The sequence below is a fragment of the Rhipicephalus microplus genome, chromosome X (assembly GCF_043290135.1).
Source record: "Rhipicephalus microplus isolate Deutch F79 chromosome X, USDA_Rmic, whole genome shotgun sequence".
Taxonomy (NCBI): Eukaryota; Metazoa; Arthropoda; class Arachnida; order Ixodida; family Ixodidae; genus Rhipicephalus; species Rhipicephalus microplus.
The window spans coordinates 297,333,343-297,353,563 of record NC_134710.1 but is presented as its reverse complement, the minus strand read 5'-3'; the positions used below and the strand labels follow the sequence as shown (position 1 = coordinate 297,353,563).

Here is a 20,221-nt window from a genome sequence, read left to right as displayed (position 1 = left end):
AATATACTTCTCGGGACCCTAGTTATTACTTATTATTGACTAGTGCGTTCTTTCAATTACATCTATTATTTAAAGAAAATATTTCACAAGCATTTAAACAATTGCGTAATCTGTTTTCTATAATTTTTATAGACATAATACACAGAATGTATATAAACTCTAAGATTCACCTTGCTCTCTAAAAAACTTCAAACCTTTTAACACTAGTGGTTAAACTTGACTTAATCTTTCGGCAGTGCTAACAACGCTGTGCATAACAAACTCTATTGCTAGTACACTGTACTGCTAAGAATATACAAGTTTCGTGTCGAAGCCGAAATATTTCTAAGTTGCAGCTTAGCAGGCTTACGAATTGAGGTTTGTTGGGCTAGATCAGTCATAATGATTGAAATTACGTGCAACGACCGACTGGGGAAAAAGGTCCGGGTAAAGTGCAAGTATCCTTTTTGCGCTTGAGTATCTAACTGCGAGCGCACAGAGGCTATTATATTTTTTGTGTATGTTTAGTGTCGCGAAATTTGCTAATGCATGCACATAACGAAATAATAAACAATTACCTCCTTGACAAAATGCTGTAGCGACGACGACACTATTGGCGATCTGAAGAAACTCATAGCCGCGCAGACGGGAACGCGATGGGACAAAATTGTCTTGAAAAAATGGTAAATTCAGGTTTGTTGCTTTACAAAGGGTATCTGTTACACAAGGTTTTCGCTTTTGAACTGGCCGCTGGCATTATCTGTCACTAAGGTACATAATGCGTGATGCCTGTTAGCAGGCAGGATTCGTGCGATACAAACTCCAAATACAGGATTGATCCTCGTTAATGCTCGTTAATTCGAACTCAAAGGGGACTACATAATTGTTCGATTTACGTGAAGTTTGAATTAGTGAGCGAGCTCTGGAATTAACGGACGTCGTGCCACACTGCGCGAACAGAACGCAAAGTAGCCACCTCTGGACTCGTTATCGCGACATAGGCGCCACTTTGTTTGCGATAGATGATTTCGTGAGGTACGTTCACGGAGATTTAATAGCGGACATAATTAATCAGTCAATGATGCGCCAGAAAGAAGCACCAACATGCACTCACGTTAGCAGTAAGCGGTTAATGTCGTTATGTAGACAAACGTGTGGGCCACTCTTAATGCTCAAAAACACGTTTGTTTACATGGCAAAAGCAACGCAATCAGAATTGAAAGTAATCAGTAATTCGTCTTTGCTTGCGGTTCTGTCACGTCCCTATGAGCATCGTTTGCAGCTTGCCCAAGAGCTCCAGCGTAGCGTCCGAATTCCCATGTGCTGAAAAATGCTGCTGCTTTTTTGTTATGTTGCATATCTAGCAAATTTGGTTTGGTTTCGCAACACATTGTGATCACTCAAGGACGATTTCGGCAGCAGCAATGAAAACCAGGGGCTCCCAGTTCGAGTTAACTGTTGATACCAAATTACCAATATGTTCGAATTATCAGGAGTTTTCCCCCATAGAGATACAGGGCTGGGAACAAGGCTGCATTAATGGAGTTTAAATTAACGAGCTTTTACTATACTCGGCTATGAAACCAAAGTACCAGCTCACTTCACAGTAACACTTGTTTGGCTTCTTTGCACATTCATTACATCATATTAATATTCTGTGTGTGACTTATATGCCCAGAAAGTGGCTGATCAAGATTTGTAAGAGTATGTTGACTCGTTGCTTCTGGTTCTTCATAAGCACGCATGCTTCAATCGGATATGTGTTATTGAAGTGTTTCCTCAATTGAGTTGCTTATCAGTAGAGATTGGATTATAGCTCTAGGAATATTTATCATACCTAAAAGACTTGCCCTGTTCCTGCCGGAGCATGAATTAGAGGTCTAGCCTTGTTATGCCACCTATAAATGCCTATTTCACTATTCTGCGCCTCTGTATGCCTATAATGAAACTAAACAGTGTGTGTGTGTGTGTGTATATATATATATATATATATATATATATATATATATATATATATGTATATTCAGTGTTCTGGTGTTGATGAAAGCAGTAGACGGTAGCTTAAAGATGAAACTTTAATCTTAAACTTATTCGAAACTTAGACAAAACTGTATTTGTGATAGTGGCGAATAGAGCATCAGCCGTTGATAATCTCATCATTGTTGAATTTGTAGTCTTTTATACAGTAGCTACGGAACCTTCCAATGTTATTGCTCGTGCTCACGCAAGCTGTCACGTAAACCTGACTATTCGCGTGCTGCACACATACCTTGACAAATTGTCTACAACAATTGCGAAGCTTCTCAAGTATTGTAACGTGGTCTGCACTGCGCGTTGCCCAATGTGTTTGCAGGCGAAACCCAAACAACATCAAAATAAGCACAAGTGGCAATATATATCTTTGCTTACCAGAATTGCTTCTTTCTCCAACACCAGGCAATATTACCTGATGCTGTTGCTAATGGTACGACACCTGTTTTCAAAGTTAGTCAAGCATTTGAGAGCGTTTTGCTGTCTGTATGACAATCTTTAACAGTGCCACATAAGATCATAAAAGCTGTGTTTCTTGTAGAGTTGATTCGCAACCTCATGCTACAGAGCAAGGTGAAATTTGAAGAAGTAGTGCTTGGTGGAAAATGTTTTAAAGAGACACTAAATATAAGCAATAACTTGCTTTAGGTGGACAAAAATGCAATCTGAGAACTCCATAAGTTTCACAATGGTAAGTTCATTAATTACAGAGAATATGAAGGTTGAAATGTCATTTTTAAATTTCACGCTGAAGTCTTCACGCGTTAGGTCAGAAATTTGAAAATGCATTTTCATGAGATTGGTTCAATTAAATTTTCTGAAACTTGGTATGCTGGGTGTATGGCACCCACAGATGACAATACACTTAATTTTATCGGTTAGAAGCTATGTAGGACGCAGTAGAGGCCTTCAATATCTTTGACTTCACAGTCTTTGGTGCGTGAATGTCAAGATGGCGTCTCCACCCGCATTTTCTTTTCATGCATTTTCTTGTGCTGTGTCGCAGTAGAAGTGGTGTGTTTAAGATTTTTAAATTGTACTTTACTTATACCCACAAGGTATAAAATTACAAGAAAGTGTAATGCCTGGATTACACGTGAGATAATTCATGTGAAACGTAAAATGAGTAGGCTGAGGAAGGCTAGGAGGCCTAGCTCACGACCCTACTACTCGGCTCAGATTGCCGATATATCAAAAACGCTGAAAAACAAAGTACGTTCTTCAAAAATTCACTTTTTTGGTACCACTATAGCAAAGTTCATCAAAACCTAACCTGCAAAGCTTTGGCGATATGTAAGCGGTAAACATAGCGGCCAAAACGCTTCTGCCTCGACAGACTAAAAAGATAAGGCAGACCAATTCGATCCTTACTTCCAGTCCGTCTTTACAATCGATAACAGGCTAGTGCAACATCTAAGGATTATGCCACGCACCGATAGCAAATTATCAGAAACTCCAGAAATACCTGAAAGTGGTATATTGTGTCTGCTGTTAAACCTTGATGATAAAAAGAGCAGTGGTCCAGATGGGATACCGTACGTCTTTCTCAAACGGTATGCTGAACCACTCAGTAAGTACCTGCGCTTAAAGGAGCACTGACATCAAATTTTAAGATTGAGATGTGCCCATCATTTGATTGCTTTGTATGCATGGGCTTTCTTGGCCCAATTTGAACAGCATCTGTCGTGTGGAAGTTATTTTAATTCTATGTCAAACAGCGTAGAAAAGCTGAGAAGAAAAAACAAAAAATAGACTGCCCTGCGACATCGACACTAGTGGTACGTGTTCAGTGTGATACATTCCACAAATACCATACTGAGTGACGATGCCCTAGTAGCGATGACGTGTACGATTTGAGTGTTCTTATCGTGGCGCTGACTGGCACCGAATCGCAGAAATGCACTTGCTCATCGCGTCTGATCTTCGTTGCACCGGTTTGAATGATTTTGTGAAATTATTAAGATAAAAACCACCTTTAGAAGAACGACGAAAGAAAAGAGCATGATTAAAAGTGTGCTTGTCGGTCAGTATGTCGGGGATTCATTGCGAGTTGCAGATGAGTTGCAGTCGTCTAGTTCAAAGCATGGAAAAAGCACAATGAGGGTGTCTTTTCATATCACGTATGTGCTACACATCAGCACGACCACAAGCTATCAAAAGTGGAACAGCGTATGGTCAGATATCATCGCTAACAAGTAACATGCAGGTATCGTTGAATTTCAGTTCATCTGTATACTTTGCGTCCACGTAAAAGTGGTAATACCGTGTTAACCGCGAGAGGCTGGATAGCTGGGGCCATCTGGAGGTGCAAAAAAACCTGGCAAGCAGGAACTTTATTCTATTTCTCCGCTGATGCTCATTCGTGATAGCTATATATTGCCACAAGGCAGTAGTGGGATTGGGGCATAAAGCGGTAGAGGGTCCCTGGCTAAAAGGGAAGACTACGAAGTGGATAGAGACTGGTTCCAGCCCGCCAGTGCGCCAGGCATTGCGATCGCGTGTAATCGTTGTAAATATCTGTAAATATACGTTTTCTTGTAAGATTATTGGTGGAGGTGCTGGGTACGCCTACCTGGCTTTTCCGGCAAACCAACACGGAACTTCGGAGTGGTCGCCACCTTCATTTTTCTGCAATGGCTCAACAGGCCCACCCACAAGAGCAACAGCAGCCGCAGCTGCAGCAGCAGCAGCAGCACCAGCACCAGCACCAGCAGCAGCAGCTGCCTCCTCTGATTCTCCTGCCTCCACGAGACCCCGGAACCTTCTCGGGCACAGGCAAGGACAAGGTGAATGTTGAAGATTGGGTCGCTTTGTACGAGCGCGTGAGCGAATACTATAGGTGGGACCCTACGTTGATGCTGGCCAACGTTGTATTTTACTTGCGGGATACGGCGCTCACCTGGTATGAGACGCATGAGTCGGAGTTGACCAGCTGGGACGTTTGCAAACTGAAGCTTCTCGAGTTATTCAGCAGGCCATTTGGGCGACAGCAGGCCGCGAGGAAAGACCTGGAATGTCACGTGCAGACATCGACAGAATCGTATGTATCTTACATACAGGACGTATTGGGCCTCTGTCGAAAGGTGGACGAGAACATGAGCGAAACTGACAAAATCGCTCACATATTGAAGAGAATTGCCGATGACGCGTTCAATCTGTTGATCGTTAAAGATTGCGCCACCGTCGACGCGGTTGTGAAGGAGTGTCAGCGCTTCGAGCACGCCAAGAACCGTCGCATAACCCGCCAGTTTGCGCGTCTGCCTAATACCGCTTTATGCCCCAATCCCACTACTGCCTTGTGGCACGGAATTGGTGCTGTTTTAGCTCAGCGTCAGCATGGACGTGACTGTGTCATCGCCTACGCCAGCCGCCTTTTAGCCCCTGCCGAGAGGAATTATTCAATCACCGAAAGAGAGTGTCTTGCTCTTGTTTGGGCTGTCGCTAAATTTCGCCCGTACCTCTTCGGCCGCAGTTTTACTGTTGTAACTGATCACCATGCACTCTGCTGGCTTTCCTCGCTAAAGGATCCCACGGGACGTCTCGGTCGTTGGTCTCTACGCCTCCAAGAATACACCTTCTCGGTCGTGTATAAATCTGGTCACCTCCATCAAGACGCCGACTGCCTGTCACGGTATCCAGTGGATCCACCAGACGCCACAGAGAGAGCTACGGAGGCTTGCGTCTTATCAATATCACACTTTCTTGATATCGCTTCTGCGCAACGCCGCGACCCGGATTTACTTCCCATCATAGAAAGCCTGAGTTCCGCTACTCCACCCACTTCTCTGAACTTGTATTTCCTTCGTGAAGGAGTTCTCTACCGCCACAACATGCGCCCTAACGGCCCTGACCGCCTTCTCGTCGTGCCTTCCCATTTGCGTGTAGATGTTCTCCGACAGCTTCACGATGAACCTGCCGCTGGTCACCTGGGAGTCACTCGCACTTATGATCGCGTCTGGCGCCGTTTTTTCTGGCCACGCCTATATCGCTCGGTGCAAAAGTATGTTACCAGCTGCGACCTTTGTCAACGTTGAAAACGACCAACATCGCTTTCAGCTGGCCTTCTTAACCCTATTGAGATCCCTGCTGAACCATTCTACCGCGTAGGGCTCGACCTTCTCGGGCCATTTCCCACTTCTGCATCCGGGAACAAATGGGTTGCCGTGGCGACCGACTACGCGACACGTTATGCGATCACCCGCGCTCTTCCAACCAGCTGCGCTACCGATGTCGCCGACTTTCTGCTACATGACATCATATTGCATCACGGCGCTCCTCGACAGCTCGTTACTGACCAAGGCCGATACTTTTTATCTCGCGTCGTCCAGGATATCGTACGTTCCTGTTCCACGAACCACAAGTTCACAACGGCATACCATCCACAAACTAATGGACTTACAGAGCGCCTGAATCGCACTATCACGGACATGTTGTCAATGTATGTTTCTCCAGACCACCGTGACTGGGACGCAACGTTACCCTACGTCACCTTCGCTTACAACTCCTCCAGACATGACACCGCAGGCTATTCCCCGTTCTACCTTCTTTATGGACGGGAACCCTCTCTGCCTCTTGATACACTCCTTCCCGCTGGTTCAAGCTCCCCTGTCACATACGTCCGCGATGCCATAGAGCGAGCCGACGCAGCACGACAGATTGCCCGAGAACGGCTCATGCTTTCTCAAGCCTCTCAGAAAGATCGATACGATCGTCACCACCGTGAAGTTTCGTATGCACCAGGTTCTCTCGTACTCTTGTGGACCCCATGTCGTCACATCGGCCTCTCCGAAAAACTTTTATTTCGCTATGACGGACCATACAAAGTCCTTCGCAAGATCAGCAACCTCACCTACGAGATACAGCAAGTCGTCGACGAAGCGCACTCAATGCCACCACCATCCACTGTTGTGCACGTCGTAAGACTGAAGCCTTATGTGTCACCCAACACTCCCCTTTCGTGACAAGCGCCGGGTCGGCGCTTTAACGCCGCGGGGTAGTGCCACAAGGCAGTAGTGGGATTGGGGCATAAAGCGGTAGAGGGTCCCTGGCTAAAAGGGAAGACTACGAAGTGGATAGAGACTGGTTCCAGCCCGCCAGTGCGCCAGGCATTGCGATCGCGTGTAATCGTTGTAAATATCTGTAAATATACGTTTTCTTGTAAGATTATCATTGACTCCTCTGCATATACCTGAATGCTTTGCATGCCAAAACACACCAATATAGCTAACTTACACACACGAGCGAACATGGCTGAAGCGTACAGCCTCGGGCACCTCTGCAGTGCTGCTTGCACCGATGTCCATTTCGGAATCGCTGTTCTGCAAACTGTCGATCGAAGAAAAATAATTGGCGATGTCGCGAATCGCCGGGATTCCAAGCTCCAGACTATCGTATTGAACCCGAGTGGACACTTTGTACGGCAACGACAGCAATGCAAGTGACAAAACATGACTGAATGTGTCCGCGTAGCAGTCGAAATGCTTGCGGAGCAGCTGAGCCTGACGTCACTCTTTTCTGTGGAGAAGTGGTCAGCTGTGGCGTGATCTGGAAGTGATCGTGAGGTAGTGCCACTGCTGATGCTCCCAGCGCCAAAAATGGCGGGATTGTTGGCCACTTTGAATAGTGATAAATACCAGTGATATAAATCAATAAAAGTAATAGTTATTCATCCCTCAGATGCGTCTTAGGTCGCGAATCGCTGCTATGGGGTCTATAGCTACTCGCTGACGCAAAAATCTTGGCATGAGTAAATTTGATGTCAGTGCTCCTTTAATATTTACTAAATCTATCCAAGATTCGCAGATTCCTACCGAGTGGAAACTTGCGAAAGTAATCCAGTGCAAAAATCTGGTGACAAATCAACTCCATCGAACTACAGACCCATTCCCTTAACTTGCACTAGCTGTAAGCTACTCGAGCATAGTATTCTCAAATCTGTTACAAAGTTTGTCGAAGACAATGGGCTGCTACACTATAACCTGAATGGTTTTCGGAGAGGCCTGTCAACCGTAACGCAACTTGCCGAAACAATCCATGATCTGGCCGAAGCCATCAATCAACACTCCCAAATCGATATCATATTTATGGATTTTTCAAAGGCATTTGCCCAGGTTTCGCATGAAAAGCTAGTTTACAAGCTAGTTTGCAAAGTCGGGAATGGGCCAGTGACCGGTTAGATATCAAACTACTTGTGTGGTCCCCAACAATTTGTGCAATGCAATGATCACGTCTCTGAAAGACTGAATGTTACGTTCGACGTGCCTCAGGGATCCATCTTGGCACCAATATAATTTCTTCTATTTATAAATGACCTAACAACCAACATTCATGTAAACATTAAACTTTTTGGAGACGACTGCATAATATACAAACAGATCAAAAGCTGCAGTGACCGAATTGAATTGAATGATGCCCTAAATAATGTTGTACGATGGGGTTCGAACTGGCAAATGGTGATTAATTCTGACAAAACAGTCGCAATCCAAGTCACAAAAAAGAAATCGCGCTTACCCTTCCATTATGGTTACAACAACATCGTGCTACAAAAGGTAAGCCAGTATAAATACTTTGGTATGATTATAACTTCCGATCTCAGTTGGACAGGGCACATATAAACCGTAGCTAATAGGGCCTTAAAGAGATTGTTTTTCCTTGAGCGGACGCTGTGACACGCCGACCGTGACACTAAGCATCTAGTATACGTCACACTTGTCAGACCGATCTTAAAGTATGCCAGCATAATCTGCTTCCCCTTCACGGGCAGCGGTATCAGCACGCTTGAAAACGTACAGCGTAAAGCGATTAGATTTATTTTCAACCGATATCGTCGCCTCAACTCCCCAACTGAATCACTACGCCACGCTGGTTTGCCCACACTTGAATGTCGAGCAAAAATTCATCGTCTGAAGTTTCTATAGCAGTTATTAAACAATTATTTTCAGATAGACCGCACAAAATACGTGAAAACCAAGGAGACAAGAGAAACACGTCACACACATGATCACACACTCCAAGAATACTCGTGCAACAACAACAACACATTCTATTATTCTTTTTTCTTAGATGCATTCGAGAATGGATTGTCCTTGACTGACTTGTAGCTGAACAGCGTACAGTTGATGACTTTATAGAAATGTTGCAAAATACACAAAGCATTTGATAATAAGCCTGATAACATAGTATGCACTGTATTTTCATTTTACGATTGCCCCCTTGTATTGGATTGATTGCCAATGTTTGTATTTACACCAACTGTTACAAGGGTGCTAACTTTTATCCACCCATTTTTAGGATTGTATAAAAATTAATAATGAATCTGCTGTCATCTTATTTTTGCATGTAGTTTCCTTCTTCTTAACTTGTACTTGTTCATCAACGCTGCTCCGACCTAATTATATTGTATTGTTACTTTTCATGTGGCTGCTTTTTGTGCTTTTCTTTTTGCTCCCACTCCTGCAAAAACCCTCCAAAGGGTTAACAGTATGTTGAAATTAAAAAAAATAAATATGTGAAAAAGTCATTTTCTATTTAGTGTCCCTTTAATATAGCTCATTAGTAAAATTATAACTGTGCTAAAAACGAAACACCAGAATGAAGCGGACAGGATGATTGCAGAGTAACAGCTGGTTTATTGGAAAAGTACACCATCCTTTTGGAATTAAAACTAAACGCATGCGCAATGACAAACATGACCGCGTGACAAGTTCCAAGACTCCTATCTACTAACAATGAAATCGCGCTCTTTGCTAAAAAATACAGGGATGAGTCGCTGACGCACTCATCAGGCCCGTGTCTGGTTATCCAAAATGCCTCCAAGATCTCCCTTGCTCTTCTACTATCTTCAGCAGTACCAAAGTGTTAGGGCGAGCCAAGAGTCAAAGAGCTAGAGCGATCTTGGAGGCATCTTGGATAGCCAGACACGGTCCTGATAAGTGCGTCAGCGACGCATCCATGTATCTTTCAAGCAGAGAACGCGATTTTATTTTTAGTAGGTAGGAGTCTTGGAACTTGTCACGTGGTCATGTTTGTCATTGCGCATGCGTTTCAAGAAGGGTGGTGTACTTTTCCAATAAACCAGTTGTTAGTCTGCAAATGTCCTGTCCACTTCATTCTCGTATCTCGTTTTTAGCACAGTTATAATTTTCCTAAATGTCTTACCAATTAGCCCCTCATCGAACGTTCCTTGACTTTAAGATAGCGTCACATGTCCTATTTTTCCGGTGTATCTTGACTCGCAGGTCACTGACGGCTGTGCTGCTTTGAATGTAAGGTACGAATAGATGAGGTCACGACATGTCAAGTCGTAAATGAAAAGCTTTTTTTTCCCATCTGTTGATCTTTAGAAAAAGTATCACTTGCATGCTGCTGGGAAGCTCTGTTCAGCCATTTAAAAGGCGTGACTGCCATGACGCATCCATGAACTTTGTTGCAGGGAAAAACACCACAAATGTTCTGTGTAGCCGTTAACCATGGCGGGCAATGTATCCTGGGGAATTTTTCTCCATGCTTGCTTCAGTAATATCAAGGCCACAATGTTGGTGTGGTGATGGACACGGGCTTTGTTTTCCAAAATGGCCTATACGTGCTTGGTTTAAGTGAGAAGGATTTGCTGGTTACTTTTCAACCTAATTTAAGTCAATCATGTTAGTGTGAAACAACATGCATGGCTGCTCAATTTATGTGCCAGAGCACTGTTCTGCTAAAAGTCCAAGACTGCTTATCGGACTGGGACTGGAAGCAGGGTTTACAAATGAAGCACTACTATTCCTTTTAAGGTGTGTGGGGATGTTTATCTTTGTACGTTTTAACACTAATACAAGCAGGAGCAGCACAGCCTGTGGTCCTTAACCCAGAACACAATGCAAGAGCACTTGAGTGTTTTGCTGCTTGCCACGGCTGGTCTATCATAACTCCATAGCTGTGCTCTTGCTTGGGCCCTCATTGTTATGCTGCCATATTCATGCTTCTACTATTCATGTAGCCTCTGAAAACATTCAGTTATAGTCTAATGTTTGATGACCACGTATTTAGAATTTGAACTTGTTGAGGGTCAAGTGTAAAAGCCATAAATGAGCAAACCCAGTCATGACTCACCTCACTCAGACTTGGATTGAGCTTTGAGTCTGAGTGAGTCCGCATGAGTAATATTTTGGTGAGTGTATGACACGAGGGATTCAGATTGAGAAAAATTCTGGCAAGTCTGAGTACTAATGAGCCCCAAGGGCAATATGTATTTTTTGAGTGAAACTGAGTGAGCTCATTTTTTTCTGATCTGTGGTCCTGTCTACTAAACTTCAACATTGCTGTCAGTTTGTGTCGGCTGACATTAATCCTCAGTCTACTTACATGTGTTTCCATGTACTAATGTCATACACCAGCTCAATATTCATTGATCAGAGGCATAAGTTACAAAGGCACAGGGGAGGGAGGTGCCTTGACCTCTGCACATGAGCTCTTTCACTCGAAGTTCTTTATAAAATCTTATGTGAGTCATTTATTTCAAAATAAAAGTGTTCTTACTGGATTGGAATCACTGGTAACTCTGATATTACTGTATATTATCAAGAGGTGCCAAGTAGAGAACTGATTATGTGAGATATTGGTATTAAAGAGCATTGAAACTATGGTTGAAAATATGATTATATGCTAATGGACTTGTGACTTGGCTCACTCGCATTGAGCTGCGAGTCTGAGTCTGAGAGAGTAACAATTCAATGAGTTTGAGTCCAAGTCAGCCCTGTTGAAAAAAAAATTTAGCAGCTCTGAATTTGAGCGAGACCGGTTGAGAAATGTTTTGGGAAATTTGAGTGCAAGTCAGCCTGAAGAGCAAAGTATATTTTATTAGTGTGAGTGTGCTCAGCTTATTTGCCGACTTATTATAAAAGCACTAGTAAGCAAGGTTTGATTACTGCAGAACGTGTTATCACTTGTAGCATAGATGCCTCTAAGCAAAAAAAAAAAAAAACTTCACATGCAGCTGTTCAAAAATGTTTTTTTTTTTTTCCCTGGAATTTCTCAGTTTTCAAGGCATTATCATTTGAGGAAGTCAATTTTTTTGAAAAAGCATATTGAACTGAGTGATATGTAGATGTTTGGGAAAACTGTGATTAGCAGTGCATCGTGTGGATAGAAGCAGCTTTGGGTAGTTGTTTAAGAGCAGAAACAGGACTTGTTGACACACTAACAGAACTCATTAGATACATAAATCAGAAATTGATAATAGTATACCACTCATTGAGCTGAAGCATATCCTTCTTGAACTTTGTTATAGTTCCAAATTTCTTTCTCTGCAGTCTTCTTGGTGCAGAGAAAGCATATTTGTTTAGGAAGGTGTCACGTACAGCTTGGACCACCTTCCCACACTTTCATTGTATAGCATGCTATAGCTCACCTTTGCAAAGCCACTTCTAGTACACATATGATATGGATTACCTTTTTCACTAGCAAAGAACATTTCTTTGCCATTTGTCCACATCAACTTGCCGTTGTAGTAAGATGGAGGCATAAAGTTACAGTGCCTTCATAACTAAGCAGATATTTGGTCCCATGAAAATTCTTAGTGGTGGCAGAGTAAGGCAGATTGAAAACTTTGGTTGACACTCCTACATTGTGAGTCTGAAGCACTTCTTAAAGGGACACTAAAGTATAATAACAATTTACGTGAGAGTGAAAGCTCAGTGTATGATGTCTAAAACGACAATGTTATCAACAGCAGCGCCGTACTTACCGAGAAATTAAAGTAAGTGCACGAAAACTTATGTGCTATAGTAGGACATTCGCAAAATGATCCTGATGACATCAGGCTTCCTGTCTACAATTAATCACTACTAATCGAACTAGCTGCACTAAATAAAGAACCTTCTGTGCATGAAGAGCTGTAATGAAATGCTGCTTGTTGTTTCCATTTGATTCATAGAAAAAAAAACTGCCAGACGTTACTAGGGTAAGTAGCGCGAGTGGCTCAAAAGTTCAATTTTCGCCTGGTTAAACTGGACAGGTCGTGCCACCTAGCGAGGCCCAGTTGAACCAAGCAAGTCTTCCATCACAGAGGCCATGGCAGGAAATTTTGCTATGGCCGTTGTTGCTGCAGTGGCTCCCGCTACTTTCATTCTGCTGCTACTGGTGTTGGCTGCCGTGCAGTAAAGCCAATGTTGTCGGCAAGGTTGTGCACGGCAACAGTCACGTGAGACGTTCTGCTTAGGGCGGGTAATTTGAAGTACGCTAACCCGATGCGGACCACTAAAACATGATTTTATTTCAAAATACGCACTTCCATTAACGTCGACTTAATAGTTGTCTTTAGTGTCCCTTTAAAAACGACAGTCAAAACTATACAAGATGAGCAGTTAATGCTTTGACTAGTGTCACATGATTTTGAGTTGGTGCATTTTGGCTACATGTTTATCATTGCTAGTAGTGCAGTGTTACAAGGCCACTACTGCCCACCAGGGCCACATTTGTTATGTGGTTGTGGAGACTACCACCCAACTTATTGAGCAAGCAACTGAAGCAATAATATATCAAGAAGGAGTCCCTGTAAGTTTATCTATGTATGGGTGCTCTTACTTTGCGGCCTATATCATTGGTTCTGCACCATTCTCACCTTTAATTAGGCATGCTGCACCCATGAGATGATGGTGAACTATGAAATGATTTGAGTTCTTCAGGAGCTGAACAGTAGCACTCTCTCACACGTGTTGCAATATGTGCTTTATGTCAGAGCCAACTTTCATTGAGAGCAGCTTGTAAAGTTACTAATTCTTTTTTTCAAATGGCATGCAGGAATGGCCCACTGCAGGGGCATAGTTGCTTATTTTACTACTGTGCTTGAGATTGCTTGTTTGATACTCTGCCACTACACCCACGTTCTTGAAAAATGGGATTCAAAAGTGTTTCTGTGCTATGGTTGGGATGTATGTTGAAGAACACCACTGGGTCAGAACTCATCTGTAGCACCTCCTCTACAGTATCACTCATAGCATGTGTGTTGCATCAAATTTGGCACCTATTACCGTATTGGCAATCCGGTAAAAGTCACCATCACCAAATAACATACTATAAAAATGGCCCCGCAAGCATGTCTTTGTTTAAACTGTGCGGAGTCCTGTTGGCTTCGTGTAACTGAAGCTCTCTTAGAATTTCCTCGGTACAGTGGGAATTCAAAAAAGGCGAGCACTAGTGATGGGTTATGGTAGCAGTGCAATTTTGATACAAGGCTCTGTTGTGTCCAAAATGGTCCCAAATCTTTTGGATTACCATGAAGAGGTCTTGCAAAATTTCTCTAACGTCAGAAAATGCTGTCATTTTATACTCGGATATCCTGTGCTTATGTGGGCAAAATATTATTACACTGCGAGCATCATGAAATAGCACCTACCAAAAATTGCTTTGTCTCTTCTTGACAATGTAGTCATAAGTATGCAGCAAGGAGAAGCAAGCAAAGGTTGTCAGCAACTTTTTTATAATAGCATTATGTGACTGAATTTTTATTATCATTTCATATCATGTTCATGAGAAGCAAGGTACGTAATTTTTCTCCAATCTCCAGCTGTCTGGGAAACTGTTGGGGGGTTGCACGACTGTCACATGCAAACAGCGAAGGCTGAAGCTAATAGGGAGCTCTGCGAATGACTGGCACTGAGTTCAAACGAACTAATGCACCTGGCTTGAGTGGCCTTGCCAAGCTGCTGTTTTAAGAAGCACTGTCTTCATGTCTGGCCAGTCTCAGTAAATCAGGACTGCAACAGCTGCCTCAATAGGCTGCCTCCACAAATCAGGGACACTGAATGACCGAGCTCAGCTATGATGCCGTTATCACAGTGCCTTTATTGCAGAGCACCTTCAGAAGTATTGTACTCGTTCTAGTTCTACAGGAACAACCACACCATCTCGCTTATTCGAGTCTAGAGTAACTTGAATGAATAGTCACAGGCTGCCTTCTCTGCAACTTCCACCAGGCCTGGGCATCTATGACAACTTCCAGAAGGCTACAGTGTCATATGGTTGATTCCCTTGCCAGCACCACAGCATAAACATGATTTTAGTAGTAAACATGATTTGGTAGTAAACTAGAGTATGCCTCTCCTATTTGGAATCCACACCTATCTTATTTAATAGATGCCCTTGAAGTCATTCAAAATCGCGCGGCTTGTTTTATAACCTCCGAATACAATTTCCGCACAAGTGTTACTACTATAAAATCATCACTGTCTCTCACATCTCTGGATCTTAGACGAAAAATAGCACGCATTTGTTTATTTCACAAACTGTATTTCAATTATTCTTACTTACATGGCTCCCTGCTTCTCCCACCAATTCGAACTTCGCACCATCTCTTCAATTCTTTGAGTGTCCAAAATTTAAAAGGTTCAACCAATGCTTTTAACAAATCTTTCCTCCCGTTAACAATGAAGGATTGGAATCGGCTTCCAGATGCAATAGCCAACGAACGAAATACTGTCAAGTTTGAAACCTTACTAGAAACTCATTTTACAACCGCACAGTCGTAATTTCTGTGTAGACAGCTGCCTTTCTCTCATTTTTTTTATAATCATGCTATTAGCTGTATAACGATTTCTGTTTTTATTATTGCACTGTAATTCCTATTCTTGAATTTTCACCTACTTTATGTTCTCGGTCTGGAATTGCCCTCGTGTGTCCTTGTTCAACCCCCCCCCCCCCCCCCCTTATGTAATACCCCGTCAGGGGCCCTTAAGGGAAAATAAATGATGATGAATGATCATAAAGCACGAAAACCCCTCAAGCTTGTTCCTCTGTAACTGCTGTTTACTGATTTGTCAACTTTAAACCTGCATCCCTGACTTCCACAATGCCAAGACTACCTGCGTTGTCTCGACTTCTCTCTGATGATTTACTTCTTGCACAACCATTCCTCAGTACAAACTACGTAGGTTTTTTGCTATGGCATGAACACAGCCTTCTGTAACTGCTTGCCAAGCCTTTTTAGCGCTCATTCTGTACAGCGGGTGGTCTGAGCAACGTGCACCATCGTCCTTGTGATATTCTGGGCAAGCCTTTTTAGTGCTCGTTCTGTGCAGCAGGTGGTCTGAGCGATGTCTACCATAATCGTTGTGATATTCTGGAAAGGCTATATTCCCATCAGACTTGTTGCTCACATTTCTCAATTGAACTTGTTTCGGCCATTTTTATCTACTGGTGGCCAAAGAAAGCATGAGACATTGAGCCTTGGACGAATTGAACCTCCTGCTTATTTAATGTCTTCATTTAACTTCATCGTGCTGCACATTCCGGCGGAGAATCACAAGGCACTGTTGCGTTCGACAAGTCGAGTCGTTCAACGTACTTGTGGTAACTACGTCAAATGTAAAATTCTTATTTGCTGGAAATTATTACAATCAATAATGGATTAACTATTTGCTTTAAGGATGGCATTTGATTTTTTATGCAAAATACAATTTTGCTGGATTTAGAATTAATAGATGTTTAATTGTGTTGCAATTATGGTAACCACTAAAAAAAAGTGCACATCAATTTATTACCACCTTGTCTTTGGTGAAGTAGAATTTGAGTGCCCTGGAATAAAGTTGGGCTCGTGTGATGTCTTTTTGGCAGTCGGTCAAGTCACTTGTCATATTTGTGCCTTAAGGGGATATATCAGTCACAGTGACACATATATATAATAATCTGTGCTATTTCTATCCTCTGATTTGTCTTTAAGTCCTGCAATGCAATTTTTTCCGTTTCAATCAGCATGGTTTTTGTCCCGGCCATTCTTGTGAAAACCAACTAGCCCTTTTCTTGCATAAAATTCATTCTCACCTTGATAATATCCCCATTTATGCTACATTTCTTGATTGCGAAAAAGCATTTTATAAGGTTTCCGATCATCACTTACTGCTTAAACTTTCGTGCCTGAACTTAGAATCCTCCGTGGTGAATTAGATTCGCGAATTTCTAACCCATCACCGGCAGTCTATTGTTATTAACTCCTGCAAATCTCCCCTTTCTCCTCTTCTCTCTGGCGTTCCGCTATGTACTGTACTAGGTCTCCTCCTCTTTTCAATTTACATTAACGACTTGCCACGTAACATCACCTCTAATATTAGACTATTCGCTAATGATTGCGTGTTGTATCACCTTGTAAATAATGTCTCTCATTCTTCCGTTTTACAGTCAGATCTCAACACTATACAGGAATGGTGTGAGGATTGGTTAATGTCCCTAAATATTGAGACGTAGGGTGGTACTTTACACGCCTTTATTAGGCCTGGAAGACGTGGCCAAAAAACAGTCATCTTCGAGGTGACTAACGATATCCACTAACGATGAAGATGAGGAACACTATGTGATAATGGTTATGTACAGGTAATGAATGAGGGTGTTGTAAATGACCGCAATATTAACAAAACTTTCCTAATGACTTTTAATCTAAGTAAAGACCACATCGCTAACACTTACACTCTACACAACTACCCCGTAGCTGCTACCAACACTACCAAATACTTAAGTGTTCATATCTCATCTGATCTAACATAGAGAATACACATCATTAGTATCACTAACTCAGCTAATCGAGTTCTTAAATACCTTCGTCGCAACCTTGCCTCGGCACCTGCTGCTACTAAACTAATCACTTATAAAACACTCGTCAGGCCTAAACTAGAGTATGCTTATGCAATTTTTGATCTTCATCAAGCTAACCTTTCTACTATGCTCGAATCCATCCAGATTCCTGCTTCCTGATTCATTATCTCGAATTACTTAACATAAGTGTGTCAACAGTCAAATCTCATCTTAATCTTCCTCATCTTGCCTCTCGCCATAAACTTCCACGCTTACGCCTGTATCATAAGTTCTTTCATTCTTTGCCACCAGGCAATGCATTCATCAGACCTGCACATCGGACATCGTGCCATTCTCATCCCAAAGCAGTATATTCCAGCCGCCCAAAATCAAAGACCTTCCAGAAGGCGTTTTTCCTTCAGACAGCGCAAGACTGGAACGATCTTCCCGCCCACATCGCCATGTCATCTCAGTTTTCTCAATTTAAAACCACCATAAACAGCCATATTTTATCTTTGTAAATATGATCTACTGCTATTTTTTGTTATTGTTAGTACTGCCTTGCTTTCTTTGTTGTTTCATTTTTTTTCGCTCACTCCTTACGTAATGTCCCTTGGTACTCTTTAGGTACTAATAAACGCAACATAAATGCTGAAGGCCATAATGGTGGTTATGTGCAGTCCTTCAAACATTCTCGATGGCTAGGCTGAGTACACTAATCTGAGGCTTGGATCACCAAGATCTGTTGTGCAGCCCTCAGTCGAGTCATCCTGCTCTGACTTGAAATTTATTGTGGTCTTGCCATCATCAAAGGCCATTAAGCAACACTCTTCACATTGTCAGTGACACTTAAGGCCTCAAATACCTTTCCTATTTGGCACACAGCAGGTTTCAGCCAGTGCACCTCTCTTCCACTGACACTCCCATCGTACTTATCATGGAGACATCTGCATAACAAAATACTTTCAGTGTGCAACATGTCCCTGGCCATGTACAGCAGCAGCATCGCTCCGTGTAAGGCTACTTCCTCGAACAGGAAAGCAGTTTACATTCACATCAGGGTGCTTTCACCGATGGGATTATGAAATGGTTGTATGCCCTCTTTGAATATGAATTCAGCTTGCATCGTTTACTTCCTGCCCACAATGAGGTCTTGATTCCCCAAGCTATACCATCCATTCACCACTCTAAGCCTCAACCACCAGGGAACTGTTTGTCCCATTTTGCCAAACATATACAGGCGTGAGCAAAAGTGTGCAAACCATGGGGTCATGTGGCAAAATGCATCGGCACGCTATCTACTGACGTGACACCTGATGCTGTGTGCATGCCCGTTGTTCTTCTTCCTAACAGAATGAATAAGTAAATATCTAGATAAAATTATCTAATCTTTTCTATTGTTCTGTAGGCTCATGCGAATGGTGACTTTTTTTGTGTGTGTGTCATTCTCCTCTAGTGCAGCAACAAGGTGCTATGAATGTAATGCTTCTGCTTGCTCTCTGTATGCCATCGCTGTTATATTCATGGTGACTATTTTTTCTGAGTGGTAGTGTTTGCCCTGAAGGCTGCATCACACGAAATAGCTGTCTATGTCTATAAATAGTTGGCCAGTTTCTGTCTTAGTTCTCTCCTTTGAAACACCAATGTTGTGTGCAAGGTTACACTTTTGCATCGAATAAGCGATTCAGCTAAAATCACATCTCCCAAGAATGAGCTTGAATCGTTATGAGGGCTCTTTGCTGAGAATATTGTGTTCTTGACATAAAAGGTGGGCAACACTAGATGAGAGCCTGCTACGGTGGCCCAGTGGTTACATTGCTCGACTGCTGACCCCAGAAAGTGCGGCTTCAATCTTAGCCACAGTAGTTCCATTTTAGCAGAGATGAAATGCTAGGGGCTCCATTCTTGTGCGATATCAATGCATGTTTAAGAACCCAAGCTGGTTGAAATAATCTGGTGCTCTTCATTCCTGCATATCTCTGTCAACCTGAACCCCAGGTGGTCAAAATTTCCGGAGCCCTCCACTACGGCGTCTCTCATAATCATATGGTGGTTCTGGGACGTTAAACCACACATATCAATCAAAGCGATCTCTCGACCCGAGTCGCCTTGGAACGTTAGACCCCATACACCAACCAACACTGGATGAGAAAAAATGTAAAGAAAAACTCATAAGCTTTTATAATGCATCTCATCTGAATGTTTTATTATGAACTGCTGAAAAACATTAATTGCTTGTAGCACAGATTGCTAAAAATTTTGGTTCTTCGTTCATTTTCTTTGCTGCTTGAAATGCTTTAAGGTGTGTGTATATATACGATATAGCATAGGTCGACACAGACAAGGCACTTAAAGAAGCAGAATATTTATGCTGTGTAAGAGTAGTGATGTCGTTTACAAAATGTAACATTTATTTGACATGACCATTTTTTTATGACAATGTCGATTTCTCTTCTGCTGCTGGAACCACATGCTGTTATCCCAGTAATGTAGTATTAAAGAAATCTTTATTTGGATGTAGTGAATTTGAAGGAGTACATGTACACTTAACAAGAACTATTTTCACAGCAGTAACAAGTTTTTTTCTGCCTTCAGGTACACCATCTTCAAGGACCATGTCACGCTGAGAGACTGTATCCTTAACAGCGTATAGAAATAGTTGCTTTGC

General features: G+C 42.5%; 1 protein-coding gene across 1 annotated transcript in view; it reads left to right on the top strand.

Moving 5' to 3' along the window:
* Window positions 1-234: 234 nt before the first annotated feature.
* LOC119161384 (ubiquitin-like protein 5) overlaps window positions 235-20,221 on the top strand; it is a 46,787-nt gene continuing 26,800 nt past the window's right edge. The window contains exons 1-3 of the mRNA XM_075879414.1: window positions 235-437; window positions 579-662; window positions 20,149-20,186. Of these exons, the coding sequence (XP_075735529.1) occupies window positions 382-437; window positions 579-662; window positions 20,149-20,186 (178 nt within the window). The 5' untranslated portion in view covers window positions 235-381. The remainder of the gene's footprint in view (window positions 438-578; window positions 663-20,148; window positions 20,187-20,221) is intronic.